This window comes from Chrysemys picta, chromosome 6 (genome assembly GCF_011386835.1).
Source record: "Chrysemys picta bellii isolate R12L10 chromosome 6, ASM1138683v2, whole genome shotgun sequence".
Lineage (NCBI taxonomy): Eukaryota > Metazoa > Chordata > Testudines > Emydidae > Chrysemys > Chrysemys picta.
In genome coordinates, this window is record NC_088796.1 from 91478191 (window position 1) to 91494341 (window position 16151).

The window sequence follows — 16151 nt, forward strand, 5'->3', positions numbered from 1 at the left end:
TACCACCCTCGCTGACCAAGCGAAACAGAGGGTGAAGTCCTGGCCCCACTGAAGCCAATGGGAATTTTGCCATTGACTTCAGTGGAGCCAGGATTTCACCAAGAATGCTCAAGCCCTGCCTAGTACAAGGCCAGGCTTTCCTACGCTTTGTTACAGCCACAGTCTTTCAGGCCCTGTTTCTTCTACACGTAGTTTATTTAAAAAAAAAATTAAATGGATGAAATGCTGGGGGGAAAAGTCTAGCTGGCAGCCTCGGGTGGCTGAGGTCCTCCATGCATCCAGATGACTGGTACAGGACAGGCGGTCAAGTCTAGGCTGTTCTCAGCATCACTGTTGCTCTCAAACTGGAGTTGCCTTGATGAGAGAGCTTTTCCCAAATGGTCAGTTAATTCTACAAGAGTTCAAGTGCCAGATTGTCACAAGTGCCTCCAAGCTGTCAGTGTTTCCTTTCCTTCAGCAGTCATGACCCCACTGCTGGAATACTTGGCAGAGGAAGGATCTATAGATTAAGTCCTAAGTAACTGTCAAGCAGCAATAGCATAGGCTTAGTGCCAAGTAGAATCCTTTACAAGAATATGCCCTGCAAGCTCTTTGGAGACGAGACTTACTACTTTCAAGTGCTGTGTAAAAAGTGGCTTTGTGTCAATGAAGAATTCAGCTGGCTTGTCTTTCTTAAGGAGGTACTGTCCTCCCTGTTATGTTACGGATAATGTGTGGAGACTAGGGGCAGATCCTATGAACATTTATCCCAGCTGGGGATCTGCCCCTAACTCTTTCTTGCCTGCATGGGTTGCTCAGAGTTTCATCTAATGAATACCAGCTTTGCTTTCTAGCTCATTTGCTACTCACTGTATGACTCATTTGGTGACAGCAGAAAACTAAAGGTGCAGTTGAAATGACTCCTCAACCACTGATCTCAACACTGATTTCAAGATTCTCCTGCCTAGGTTCAGAACACTAGGAATTGTCTGAGCCCAATCCGCCATTTGCCCACTTCAATTATTGTTTGGGCTGCACAAGAAATGCAGGATCGGGCCCTTGGGGGTTTGTCCCATGCGGGTTGCTGTGGCCGATAGGATGGCTATTATTCCTGTCCTGTGTGAGCCATGCTGGTTCATGGTTTTTAATATGTGATGTGCAAATGGTGTGGCAAATGGCCAACGCTATTGTGGTGGGTCCAAAGCTTTTCCTTGGTGTGATGGGTCAGGGCGCCGCCCCTTGCCCTTATTCTTGGGTATCAATGGCTCCGCTAGTGCCCTGGTGGGGGGGAGAGGGGAAGGGACCCGGGTCTACCCCCTACTCCAGGTCCCAGCCCCTTTGGCTTCACAGGCTTCTTACCCTCTTTCCCCTTGGGCAGGGTTTCTCTTGGTCCTCTGTGCCTGGGGAGTCCCTCTGCTCTACTTGGGCAGGGTTTCCCTTCCCCTGGTACTCTGATCTTCTGGTCAATTACAGTACTCCGCCAGACTACTGTCAGCTCTCTGTCCCGTCTCCTGTCTGACAGTAGCAGGGTTTTTTTTATTAGGTCTCTGGCAGGGCCTTAATTGTCTCCAAGTGCTCTAATTAACTTGTAGTCTCCTCTCCTCAGTCCACAGGGAATAAGGCCCTGATCATCCTGGGGCTTATATACCTCCTATCTATCACTCTCCTGCTCCCCTCTGGCCCTGCTGTATCACATTAGAGACCACAATAACATGTATGTAGGATAACTAGTTACCCATCTGACTGCAGATGTGTAGCTCTAAGCTGCTGCCTTTTCATTTTATAAAGACCAGGGGCCTAACCCTGTTACTGTTACTCACATGAGAGAGGATTTCAAGATTAAGCCATCCATAAGTGCCCATACTTTTTAGGAATCTGTCCCCTTGTGCTTAGTAAATTGTAACTAATAATCATGGGTTTCCTTGCATGACAAATGCTTTTTTCTTAACGATGTAGGATGCCATTTTGTGACTTTTGTATTCATTAGCAATCAGAGCCATCCCTTGGGTAGGTCAAATCGGGGAGACCACTCTGGGCCCCCCAGCTGCAGGCTGGTGCAATTGGCCAGCGCGGTCAGCCCCGGAAGAGATGAATCCGTCACTTCTGCCCCGGGCCCTGTACCCTCCTAAGGATGGCCTGCTAGCACTCCAGGCTCAGAAAGAGAACCCCAGCTTTACTTCTAGTTAATATACTACAGTAACTCCTCACTTAACGTTGTAGTTCTGTTCCTGAAAAATGTGACTTTATGCGAAACGATGCTAAGTGAATCCAATTTCCCCATAAGATTTAATATAAATGCGGGGGTTAGGTTCTAGGGAAATTTTTTTTCACCAGACAAAAGACTATATATATAAACCCCCGCATTTATATTAAATCTTATGGGGAAATATATATATATATACACACACACACACAGTATAAGTTTTAAACAAACGATTTAATACTGGTACACAGCAATGATGATTGTGAAGCTGGATTGAGGTGGTGAAGTCAGGGTGGGATATTTTGCAGGGAATGCCTTACTGCTAAATGATGAACTAGCATTTGGCTGAGCCCTCAAGGGTTAACTGGTTGTTAATGTAGCCTCACTCTACAAGACAGCAGGCATGGAGGGAGGGGAGAGAGCACAGCAGGCAGAGACAGAGAGACACACCATGTGTCTGAGAGCGAGAGATGCACATTTCCCCTTTAAGTAGCTGACTCCAGTCTTAAGTACACTTCCTTGTTAATTAGATCAGCTTGCTGAGACCACAGCTGCTACCTGGAAACTCCCTCCGTTCTGAACCCTGTCACTTGTCTCCCCTGCAATATGGGGTAAGCGGGGTGCAGGAGCAGGGGGGAGGGGGACACCCTGACATTAGCCCCCCCACTTCCCCCCTCCCCCCCATACAGCAAGCAGGAGTCTCTGGGAGCAGCGCATGGCAGTGGGGGAGGGACAGCTCAATGCCGGCAATTGCTAGCCTGCTGGGCAGCTGCAGCACAGGGAACTTAGGGGAGTGGGGAGCTGATAGGGCGGCTGCCATCCACCCTGATTACAAGCCCCCACCAGTAGCTCCAACAGGCTGCTCTTCCTGCAAGCAGTGGACAAAGCAGGCGGCTGCCAAATGACGTTAGAAGGGAGCATTATACAACTTTAAATGAGCATGTTCCCTAATTGATCAGCAACATAAGGAAACAATGTTAACCGGGACGACTTTAAGTGAGGAGTTACTATAGAACTACAGGTGGGGAAAAAAATCCCTGCTATTGCAGCAGGAAAACAATGAGCAAGCAGAACGGAGAGTTGTAAAATGCTCAGAGTCCATGCTATCAACTGCAGCGATGACCAGCAGTGGATGGAGTTTAAAGTATTCATCTGTATGGCATGGGGCCCAGAGCTTTGACTGGGGTTCCTAGGTGCTACCTTAATACAAATAATAGATAGTAACAGTAAAACTTTTTCTACCATCATGATGAAATTGCCATGGATTTACCTGCTGTAAGTGGGAGCATAACTTAAAGAATGACACCCATTTGCTAAGAAAAAGAGACTGGACACAGAGTTACTTTGACTTCCTCATTTCATTTAATAATTGCTCAGCATGTCGTTACTACAGTAACAGATCCAGTGCTTGTTACAGAGGGAGACCATGACTGGTTATGTGGTGATACACTTACAACTTAGGGTCAGATTGAAATGCTCTATGCTCTAGTTCCACTGTCACCCTTCTCTGTGTACGCTGGAGACGTATTCTCAGGCAGAAGCATACAGTAAGAGCGCACAGATGGGGTGTGTGTTACTGTGTGAAAGTCTATGGGCCTGATTTTCCTCCTGACTAACACCACCATACGTCTCTGGTAATGCCACTGAAGCCAATGGAGCAATGTAGGAGTAAAAGTGGTGATGAGAAAAGAAGCAGGCTTGGAAGAGAGAAAAAGGCTTTGTTTAGAATGGTATTTGCCACTTTCTTTTAGTTGTCAAGGCTAAATAAGATCAGCAAATTCCTCTGGTCACATTCTGACCTGTTTTTAGGCACAACTCACTTTCAGTGGGAACTTCTGAGTGAAAACGGAGGGCAAAATATGGCTCTTTAGATGGTAATTGCTGGGTTTCAGTGAAGCCAGTGGGAGTTATTCCTTTGACTTTGGTGGGACCAGGAATTGGTCATAGGAAAATCCATGATCGTCACCACTCTTCTTTCTTTTCTTTTCTTTTCTTTTCTTTTCTTTATTATTTAAAATATCCCAGCCCCTGCCACCATTCGCCAGCCTGCCACTGGAGCGACATCAGTTAACACTTAACCGGTTAAACAATATAATTTTAATCATTTAACTGGTTAACTTTTTAAACCGATATTTACATCCCTAAGCCAGATGACCCCTTTGCATACCTGCTCAGGTACCAGCCGCAACGTAGGAGGAACAGAGAACCTCTGCTCCATGGTAGAGCTAGCATTAGCCTTTACAAAGTAACATTAGGAACATGGCCCCATCCCCTCAGGAGAACTGGTGAGACTTGGTGGTGTGCGTACATGCACCTGTGTGCACACACACAGAGTGTTCTAAAGGAGAGGTGTCCAGGTGCAATCTGGTGGTCCAATGGGGCTTGAACCCCTGTAACCCAGAAGAAGGATAGACTGGGTTTTTTTGTTGGTGAAGTTAAACAATAAGCAATTTCTGTTCTTCTCAAGGAAGATACAGGTATAAGTAAATAGCATGTCATGTTTGTGTGGCTTCATTTTTATCTTCTAAAATTTACATAAATGTATCATATATGCTAACTAGTTGAAGTCCCTGTCTTCTCTATTGGTTCCCGGAAAGGTTTCCATTGAGACCTCCAGTCTCACTAAATTTGGACAATCCAGCCTGAAGGGTTTTAAGAGCTGTGCATGATTTTGAACAAGAGACTCCCACTGATTTCAGTGGAAATGGCATGGCTAAAACCACGTGTGCCATTTAAAGAATGTTGGGTCCAATTTTGAGGTTGCTTGCGCAGTCGCATAAGGGCCTACGGCAGCAGTAACATTCTGTTTCCCTTGTGTGGGGGTCCAGATCTGTGGAGAACCCTGGAAGAAGGAATCCACACCTGCACGCAAGGGAAATGATTTCTGGTGTGGAATCTTGGTAGGATAATGCGGAGGGAGAAGGCAAGCACTTGGCTCACACTTGGTGGTTCACACACTAAGAAGCTATGTGGTCAAAACTACATGTGAGCAGGAGCGCCGCCAGCTTTTCTGCTGCCCTAGGTGGCGGAAGGTCCCGCCCCAAAATCCCCCCCCCCACAGAGGCGGCGGAAGGTCCTGCTGTGGAAATACCGCCGCAGTTGCCGCCCCCCAAATCGCAGTGCCTTAGGCGACCGCCTAGGTCGCCTAATGGGTTGCGCCAGCCCTGCATGTGAGGATGGGCATCCCTGGACTTAACAATATCTTCAGTATATGGGTAAATTGTCTGGTGCTGTAGCTCCTCATACCTAGCAGTATCAGTTGCAGGTTGGCTGCATGGGATCCTTAGTGCTAAAGCATGTGTTGGATAGGCAGATCCTTTCCCCTAGCCCCTCTGTAGGTAAAGGCTTTGCTTGCAGTCTTAAAATTGGGTCCCTGAGGGAACAGTCTGCTTTCCTTACTGAAAAGGGCAATCCATACATAGTAAAACGACAAATGTTTGCCAGCAAAAGCGATTTAGTAGTGTATTAGCTGTTCATCTGTTTCTTCCTGCCATAACAGGAGAAATACAGAATTCCACAGAAGGATGATGAGAGGATGGTAGGATGGAGAAAGAATGAAATAAATAAATATTTATTTAGATCACAATGGGAACAGTATCCATAGTGCCTTATAAGAGGCTGGTTACAAAAAAAGACTTAAAAAAAAGGCAAAGCACACTATAGACAATTATGGAAATTGGTGGGTTTTTTTCTCCTATTAACAAAGCTGTACAAATGAAGATTTTATATACTAGTTCTGCACACGGTAAAGCATTGATTTACTTAGTTTGTACACTCCTTTATTTTGTATAAACATATCAGTATTTTTACTTTAGAGTCACACTGTTATAGTTTACAATGTTTATTTTAAATACATACAGGATTATGTCTTGCAAATTTAATTTAAGGTGCAATTTATCAAAACCTACCGTAAGGATTATTTTCTTCTCAGTTCTCTTTGGCACATTTCCAGGTTTACATAAATACAAAAGTGTAGGATTGAATTTACTATCTAACAATCCAGGAACTTGAATATCTTGACAGCATGTAAATGCAATTTTGTGTTTACTACAAGCTTATTTAAGAAAAAAGAGACTCTTGGGTATGAATTTCAATTTGCTTTGCAAATCAGATGGCCGACACGATGTAGATATGCAAGGCAAACAGTTTGTTCTTAACAGCGATTCCTCCCTCCGGGGAATGATGTTGCACCATGGAAATATCGTATCCAGCATTGTATAGAATGCTTGACATTATGGAATGTGTTTATGAAGAAGCCCATGGTGATGTCGTCACTTTGTATAACAAGTCACTAAAACACCTGGCTTCCTTAGTCCAGGAACTTTGATAAAATAGTACGATTTAGCTGGTAGGGCTTGGCACTGAAATGGTGGGGTGTAGGGCTTTTGCAGCTGCAAAATTACACCTGTTCAATCAAGGAGCAAACAAACCAACTAGCTGTGTAAAAGCTTAGCTAGCCAGTAGCATCTCTCTAGAAAAAGGAGTGCCTCATCTACACCTGATATTATGTCCTTCTTTTTCCAAGCGGAAAAGATTTGGAAGTCACCCTATGAGTAGCTATTTTCATCTTCATGACCTCCGCCTGCCCTGCAGCTGAGAAATACTAGGCTAAAATAAAAAATGGACAATACTGAAGCTATCTTCTTGCTACTTTCAATGGAGATGTTTTAATAAACTATCAAAGTGGACCTAACTTGGCAGAGAGTTTCACTTTGCAATAATTTATTCAAGTATAAGAGCAAACCTGTAGCAATTTGCTTCACATGCAGAGTTCAGTTCTGCTCTCTGCTGGCATTCATGGGGGGAGGGGGGAAATCAACTATATAACATTAGAAGCTTGTCCTTGACCAATAACTTCCAACATCCATAATGCTTAAAATAAAAGCAACGTAAAACCTCATAAATGTTAAAACACTTATTGAAGAACCCTTAAGGCCTGTTTTCTTTCTAAAACTGTTTGCCCCATGTATTGTTCAAACCAGCTGCAGAAGTGAACAATTTGGCACATTATCAAGTTACAGTAGGTGTTTTATATGCAGCGTCATTTGTAAAAATGTGAAAGGCAAAAATATTAACAAGAATTCCATACACAGAGTGGCAGAATGGAAGAGAGGTGTGAAACACTGCATGTTGCCCGAGAGAAGCACATTTGCTTCACTTTACTGGCCTGGTTCTAACATCCAGCTTATGAACTAGATGATTCCAAATAGGCATTCCAAAGCCTCATCCATCTTACATGATTAAAAAATGACATATTTTACAACTTGCCTTAATGCTGTCTCATCAACTTGCCCACAGGGACCAAATGCTGCGAATCCAAACAGTGGGGGAAAAAACAGAAGTCTGTGTATCAAATCAAACATACTCAAGTTTGTTATTAGCTTTTTCTTAATTATCCTTCAGTGCCAGCAGAACTGTAGGCTTCAGAACTGTGATGTCTGGGTGAATGATATGGTGTCAGATTTATCTATGGCAAAACCTCCATTGATGTAGGATTTCTTGGTCTCCGGTTCATCATTATCGAGTATTGTTGTTTCCAAGGCAAAAGGATTGACTATGTTGACTTCAGAAGAGACATCCATTTGCTCTAGCTCTCTTTTGGAGAGCTTCTCCACAATCCCTGCACCAAAGGCATCTCCAAGGACGTTTACCATTGTTCTGAACCGGTCCCTATGGAGTAAAAATGTTGGGTTAGACAGGCCAGGATTTCTGGTTCCAATGTGCTTTCTTAGAAACTGTATGTCATTTAAATACAAATATATTTTAGTAATCAGTTTAAAATTAAACTATACTGTAGATACTAAGCCAGATGCTATACTGGTGTAACTCCAGTGCGTTTACTCTGGATTTTCACTGGTGTAGGAATTAGGAGCAGAATTTTTTCACTCTTTCCTCTAGGCAATATTATTTGAAAAAACTTGGAATTATTGGTACTAAAAAGTGATTTTTAGAAACAGTAGGTAACATTACATTTCTGTTATAGCAGAAGTTACCAGATGGCGATGTTACATGTAGTTTTACAAAAAGAGCTGGGCAAACAAGTGATTTTTTTGATTCTCTGTCCTGTTTCCACCCCATCCATCCCCCCCCCCCAAAAAAAAGAAAAAAAGAAAAGAAAAGCAAAGAAAATCAGTTCAGGTCAAACTACATCTAAAAATTGTGAAACATTTTGGCAAATTGAAAAAGTCCATTTAGGACTAAACAAATTCATTATCTGTCGTATTGACAATGAAGTCAGTGGGGCAGGAAAAGTGAGTGAGAATGCCTCTATACCTAGTTAGAGTGCTAGTAGAATGTGGGAGACCCAAGTTGAAGTCCCTGCTCCAATGACTGTTTATACATAGTAGAACAGTTTAATCAGGAGAGATCCCTTAACCTAATGGTCAGGACACTATCTTGCAATGTGGGTGACTTCAGGCCAAGGGGGGAGTTGTAACCAGGCCTCTCAAACCCAGGTGAGTGTCCTACCAACTGGGCTAAAAGTTATAAAAGAAGCCACTGCTGCAATGCATCAGAGTCCTGAAAAGCCTTTTTGGAGGGAGAATGGGAGGGGAGCAGAGCAGGGTGGTCAGTATTATTTAGTGAATTGACACAGTTTGTGGTTGGCCAAAACTGCATTCTGGGGGAGAAAAAATATTCCTCCAAATTTTTTTGCCCAGCTCTACTTACAAGTTCTTTTTCATGTGAGCACTGTCCAGTCTTTGAAGAAATGCTGTGCTGTTGGTTGTTTTATTATGAGGGTTTTTTTGTTTTTTTGGGGGGAGCAGGGGGGGAGAGAGGGAAGCTCTGGTGACCAGCTGAAGCATTTGCTCTCTGCCTTAATTGTTCCAACTGGAATCAATTTTTGTTGCAGAGTTGCTCCCTGGGAAGTGGGCGTTGGTATTTTGGCTGAGAGTCCAGAAAGAGGGGCTTGCCTGTCTGCTGTTTGTCTATCTCTGTTTAAAAACAGGTGTCTGAAGTGTACATAAAACAAATTACACTAAGAAATAGCTGGACACCGTGTCACTGGTTTCCCCTCCAATGGGAAACTGACCAGAAAGGCCCCAAATTTGCTTAATAATAATAATAAATTATAATGCTACCACTTGGCAGAGGAGTGACCATACTTTGCCATGTAGTGTAGTTTGAAATTTGGGGCCAGATGTAAATTGACATGGAACTGGGACAGGGAATGTGAAAACTAGTGTGTCTGTTGTTTGTTCCCCATGTGACCTCTGCATGGTTGGGACTTTGAGGGATGTTGATACCAGTGCATGGGGTGGAGGCAAGAAGCTTTTCAAAATGGCCACGATAGTGCCTCTGGTGGTAATACTTGCACAAATGTTTATTCATGGTAGTTTTGTGACTATTCTTGCAAATAAAAAGTCACTCAAATGTTCCCCTCAAATGCGCCCGAGTTAACCCTGCAGTGAAGATGTACCCTTAGAGGTGGAGCTGTGCTGGGAGCAGGAAGGGAGAGGAGCAGTGGTAGCTGAAGGCATTATGCTAACATAATGTAGGTGGAATGCTTCTGGGAAATGGGGGAGCACACTGAAGAGCAGCCCTTGCATTAGCTTTTGAAAGACACAGGCTCAGGTCCTCAGCTGGTGTAAAATTGCTCCGCTGACTTTGGTGGTATGCTATGTGATATACACCAGCTGAGGCTGTGACCTATAGCATGTGCTCCCTCAGTAAATCCTTCCAGGTGAGGTGGTGTGGGAGGCCTGGCTGCTAACTCAACCCACTCAGAAACACAGCCCTTTGCTACCAGCTGGCTAGCAACTCCCCATTGGGGAGTGCAGCTGGAAAATTCTGGCTGCTTTCTACACAGGAACGCTTCCCAAGACCTGTCCTGCACTACACCCATGCTGAACCCCATCTGAACACACTAGTGGAAAAATCAGCCTGATGTTAATTACATTTTAAAAAATGAATTCATCTATTTAAGAAGATTGAATCAGAAAAATATTTTGTCTGGCATAGACTCATTGCAGAGCAAGATACTGCAGAAGCAGCTGCCTCTTCTCTGCCATGCAGGTGCTATAATTAGTCATTAGCATTAGAGCTTTGCTGATAAAGGGATTTTACTTTATGGATCCAGTTTTGTGTTGTTTGTACTAAAACTGACTGTTGCTTAAGAATGGTAGGAAATCAAATTTCAGTGCAGATAAACGTAAGATTGCAGAATCCAAAGTTCAAGGGAGGAAAGAATCTGCATAGGACACAAAACACTAACTTAAAAAGAGGTGGAATATTACCAATTTACAGGCACTGTGCAGTAAAGTTAACTGGCTGTAAATATCAGCACACTGGTTAAAAGCACATAGTGCTTAGAATTTTGTGATTATACTGAATTCTTAGGAACAGCCCATCTTTTCTTGTGCATGATGCTCTCTCCTTTAGAGTCTCTTCCTTTCAAGTAATTTCACATTGCTGATGTTAACTAAAAGATCACAGGTCCTGGTTTAACAGCTATGGCAACAACAAACTTCTTTAGGGGATTCCAGGGTACAAAGGTATGGTCTTGAAAATCTGCCCTATGAAATATATGGTATGTGGTATTATAAAGGTTTTATGGTTCCTGAGTTTGGTACTGGTCACATTACTACTATGGCTAGCACAGTAACAGCCATCTAAAGAGCAACTTTAGCACTGAAAAATCTTTCTATTTAAGGGCATGGCACTTCCCAGAGGAGGGTTTTCTGGTAAAAGCATTCTGACCTCTTCCAAACATTTTTCATGCAAACAAAGGTGGGTTGTGTGAGTTTTCCTAGATTGGCTCCCCATTGTGGGTTTGATGCATCTGTCTCTATCATCAGATAAAGGGTAGACTGAGTACAGTATATCAAAGAAAAGACTGAGTAGCATGACGAAGACAAAGAAACTGGCTGAGATGCTGTAACTCTATGCATCCTTTCTCTATAATTTCTGAGTAACATCAGTCTGACTTGATGAATTGCCATATTGAGATAAAAAAGAAAGGTCATCCCTAACTGCAGGTGGACGTGGAAGAAACTGCCCCCCCCCCCAAAGTACTGGATCAGAATTTCCAAGGAAAATATCAGCATGGCTGCATGGAAGCTAAAGATGATGAAAGGGCTAAAGAGCTGATGACTCAGAAGAGCGACAGTATTGCTTCCCAGTGGTGCTTCCTTTGAGCCCGATGCACAAATCACTTCTGGTGGGCAGAGAGCCCACAGTCACAGCCTGGTCGATGCTGTTAGAATTCTCCCTGGCACATGCAACCTGTTGTCTTTTTCTTATATGAAAACTGGGACAATCCAAATTACCTAGCAGTGGTTCTTGTGTCCTCCAGTTTCCCAAGACTGGCGTTTGTTTTGTCATTAGATTAGAGCTCTCCGCTGGAAGATTTTGACATTGTTCGTCTGCATTTATTGAGAAAGTCCCAATGTCTGGCACCAAGAGCACCACCCAACGTAAGCAATGAGACTATGGAACAGCAGCTGAAACATTCTACGCTGTTCTCAGAAAGAGTTCAGACAGATCTTAGCCTCAATGTTTTCTGGCCCTTGAGTCTTCCTTGTTGTCCCCCTGGAGAAGATCAGTCACCAAAAGTTTCAATTATATGCCAAGTTCCTTGGAACTGTTTAAATCAAGGCACTTAAACTCAATAGCATGGTATATGACTGAGCTTTACTGATCATTTTGACACTGCATGGGTATCCTCATGGCACTGACTAAACTCCCACACCGAATTTACAGCCATCAGGGAGAGAGGATAAAGAGATGGCCATGAGTCATCAGGTAAGAGGATGCCACAGCCTCCCTCATCCACTCTTCCATTTCTTATTCAGAGCTGTTGTCGCTCAGATTAATGGATTCAGCTACTTGGTCACTTCCTGGAGATTCTGCTCCCTTCTTGGGACATTTTGGGAAAAGAAAGAACATTGCATCACCCCCAAGATCAGTCCACAAAGGACAGAGTTGGTGTTCGTAGCCTTATGAATCTAGCAGGAGATATGATCTCACATTCTAAGAGAAGGCATTTGTTCTCCAATTGTCAAGGAGGTGCATGACCACAAAACCCTTTTTGTCTTGTTGCTGCTTATGAAGTAACCAGAAGTGCTGGTTTTACATCTTCATCTGGCTAGGAGACTTTGCACTTACCTTTTGGATGCAGCCACAGGGGCCCATAATTTTATCATCACAAGACTTGATGATTTCAACATGCTCTACCTTGGACTGACCCTGAAAGCCATCCAGAAGCTACAGCTGGTTCAACATGCAATGGCCTGCCTGCTAGGCAGAGGCTAGGCCTGCCTGCTATGCTGACATGAGCACATCCATTCTATACTTCACATGCTATACCAGCTACTTGCTTAATACCAGATCCATTTCATTGTTCTGGACCTTATCAGTAAAGCCCTAAATAGGCTAGAACCTGCCACTCTCTCCATACCCCTCAATGGCAAGCACTGAAGATGACAGAGACCAGGTTCTATCATGTGGGAGAGTCAGTGTTCTTAGTTGGTGGGCCCTTAAATGTGGAATTCACTACTGCCAGGGGCCAGGCTGAAATGGAGTCCTGTGACCTTTAGAGAATGGTGTGAGACTTGTACTTTTTGATAAACCTTCCCCTAAGAAAGTTTCCCCTGTTGGGAGGTCTATGAGATACATCAACAAGGAAATAGCATCAGTCCATTGGTGAGGGGATGGGAGTTTTGTTCATTGAGGGGAGCTTTGTATGTCTAAATTAAATTTAATGGGACCCTGACAGTACAGAACACTTCAGAAATGTACATCATAATAAAAACAAATTACAATCCCACTGCCCTGTTCATTTGTTTTCTGTGGCTCGATGAAGATGGCATAAACCATCAGTGATTCTTCCTTGCTTGTATGCCCATGTCTAGACTAGGACATAGATTGTGTATAAAAACATGAGCTAAGTTGTGTTTATAAATTATACTACTTTCCTAGTCTAGACAGGACCTTTGGGAGAGGATTCCACTGTTCCCCCATCTGTTAGCCCACTTTGCAGATACTGATTTACAACTCCAGAGAGTCTCAGGCAACATTAAGGCAGCTGACATCTAATAAGACCCTGGAGAGACTTTATCTGGCTGTTTTGGGAATACAGGAATAAAAATGCTTATCCTGTTGTAACTCTGACAGCCATCAGCTGTCTGACCGTGACACACAGGAGGAACGGATGGCTGCACAAAGTGGGTGGCTCACAGGTCAGAGATTTTTCCTGCTATGGTTTTCTTTTTTTAAGAGTAATACTCGGTCACACTTTTCACCTATAGGTCTCTAAGCCTCTTACAAAATGGGTAGCACCATTATCTCCAAATGATAGACAGGGAAACTGAGGCACAGAGCGGCTGCTCTGCTCCAACTAACACTATACATCCATGACAGTCAGGACCCAGGATCCTACTCCAGCACCTCATCATGTTGCTTCCCTGGGGCTTGAGTGTCTCATTCTAAATCAGAAGATACTTTCTCCTCCATCAGTCCAGCACCTGGCATTAGGGGTTCCCCAAAATAACCAAGTGGGCAAAGCCAACACTTTTGAGACCTTTCTTCCTGGAGAGAGGTCTGTAAACAAACCTCTAAGAATCAGTGGAAAAGGCACATGACAAGCCCCCAGGAGATCTTTATCTCTCCCCTGGAAAAATAGCTTAACAGGATCAGGAAAGTTTTCATGAGCTGGAAAGGGGGAATCAAGGTGTGTGTGTGTGTGTGGGGGGGGAACATGCCCATGTTGATCTTTCAGAGTGGAGAGCAGCTCACACAGGAAAGAAGTTGCCACTGCAGAAGCCCTGTGTGACTGTACTTTGGACACGTGCTTAGAACTTTTCCCCTCTAAAACAAAACAAAAATCACAGAAGTAAACGGTTTGCGTTGTGAAAATTAGCTGGAATGTTATGTTTGTGGCTTGCATCTGATTACTGCAAATAAATTTATGTAACTACCATAACATTATTTTACAAATACCTCTGATTGAAATGGATGTTTTTGCTTACAGTTCTTTTCTTAGTTACATTTTGCAGTATGTATATTTTGAGTTAGATTTTCATGAACTGAGGCCATTTTCTTGTGTACTCTGTATATGCAAAAAGAAGAACAGGAGTACTTGTGGCACCTTAGAGACTAACAAATTTATTAGAGCATAAGCTTTCGTGGACTACAGCCCACTTCTTTGGATGCATATCCATTCTATATGCATCCAAAGAAGTGGGCTGTAGTCCACGAAAGCTTATGCTCTAATAAATTTGTTAGTCTCTAAGGTGCCACAAGTACTCCTGTTCTTCTTTTTGCGGATACAGACTAACACGGCTGTTACTCTGAAACTCTGTATATGCAGTTACCATAACTGCATTGGTGAATCGGGGCACATGGGTGTATAAACAGGTATTTAACCATTGAGGTGCATATGCAATTGTGGTAATTGGTGTGAGTATTTTTGTATGTATAGAGTGTACAGATCTTGGTCCTTGTTTTTATCAAAATCTGGCCTTGTATGTCATCTTCACATAACAGAATAATAAAAAGGGCCCAGATCTGATCAGACTGTTAGCTGTTTTGATTAACAATGATGTTGTTTATATAACTGTATTACAAATCAGATGTGTGGCAGTGTTATCTCTAACCTACTTTATTTCTAGTTAATTTTTAAACATATTATTGAACAGCCTAGTTAGAAGGAGAAATAAATTCAGGGTTAAAAGTCCGGTCACAGATGTTCATGCACCAGGTATAAAATACACTACTGAAATAATTAAATGCTGAATATATTAAACTTACAGAAGCCAGTCAACTGCTATGATAAGGGTAACATCTTCAGCAGGCAGCCCAACTGCGCTCAGCACAATCACCATGGTGACTAGTCCAGCCTGGGGGACCCCTGCAGCGCCGATGCTGGCTGCAGTAGCTGTGACACTAAATCCCAGACAAATCAGGGAAAAGACAGTTTGAAAATGTCCTCCTGCTGAGTGGATTTCTCTGCTACATTCAGAATTGTGTGCTCATTGAAATATAAAACTAATTTTTAAAAATCCTTCTTCATACTAATCCCATACTTCACTGGGAGTTATACCTACATAGAGGCATGTGGGATCCAGGACCCCAGTGGGTTTCTATCATTTGCAGATGTTTTTATCAGCATTGTTGTTGACATAGTGGCTGATCATATTTAGGGGTAGATCCTGGCCCGTCCTTGTACAGGCAAAAAAGGTGTACGGGCTATGAAGCTGCCATGGTTCTGCTGCACAGGGCAAGTACATATACCCCAGTGTGCTTTGGAGCTGTCTAAACAGCAGCACTGATGAGGAACTTAGGAGGGGTGGGGGCATGGCCAATGGGATTGCAAAGTATGCAGATCTAGTGGACAAAATGTCCAGGTTGGGGGTGTACTGCAAGCCTCAGCTGTTACTGTACCTACAGCTTCCAGACACTGCGGCCCCATGCCCTGCTACCTCGTTCCTCACCCCAAATTCCTACATAAGTCCTCTGTGCAAGGCTTATTTACTGAGGATTTGTGGAAGAGGTGAAAAATTTGACCCTTATTGCTCAGTGGTGTGAATGACAGGTGTGAAATCAGCAAGATTCTATTAGGGTGCCTGAAATAAATCCACAATTCAGTAACAAAAATAACAACATAACTCATGTTGGTATCACCCTCACCTAATGGTAATTATTTTGCCAACATCCAACTCTAAGTCATTAAGTTGTGCAATAAACACAGCTGCCACGGCTTCATAGAGGGCTGTTCCATCCATGTTGATTGTAGCTCCGACTGGTAAAACAAATCTGGTAATTCTTTTGTCGACATGGTTTTTTTCTTCTGCACAGCGAAAGGTGACAGGCAGAGTTGCTGAACTAGGTCATAAATAAATAAACAAATAAGCAGCACACTACTAGAATGCCTGTTCTTTTATTAATCTGATGTGCTTTTTTTTTTTTTAAAAAAAAAAGCCAAACTGCAGTCAAATTCTGCCCTAGGGTGTGAAGGAGAGTTGTGCAC

General features: G+C 43.2%; 1 protein-coding gene across 1 annotated transcript in view; it reads right to left on the reverse strand.

Annotated features, from left to right (window-relative positions):
* Nucleotides 1-5737: 5737 nt before the first annotated feature.
* The window catches only part of SLC1A1 (solute carrier family 1 member 1), a 76426-nt gene continuing 66012 nt past the window's right edge, over nucleotides 5738-16151 (reverse strand). The window contains exons 10-12 of the mRNA XM_005296785.5: nucleotides 15812-16006; nucleotides 14933-15067; nucleotides 5738-7852 (exon numbers count right to left, since the gene is read on the reverse strand). Of these exons, the coding sequence (XP_005296842.2) occupies nucleotides 7606-7852; nucleotides 14933-15067; nucleotides 15812-16006 (577 nt within the window). The 3' untranslated portion in view covers nucleotides 5738-7605. The remainder of the gene's footprint in view (nucleotides 7853-14932; nucleotides 15068-15811; nucleotides 16007-16151) is intronic.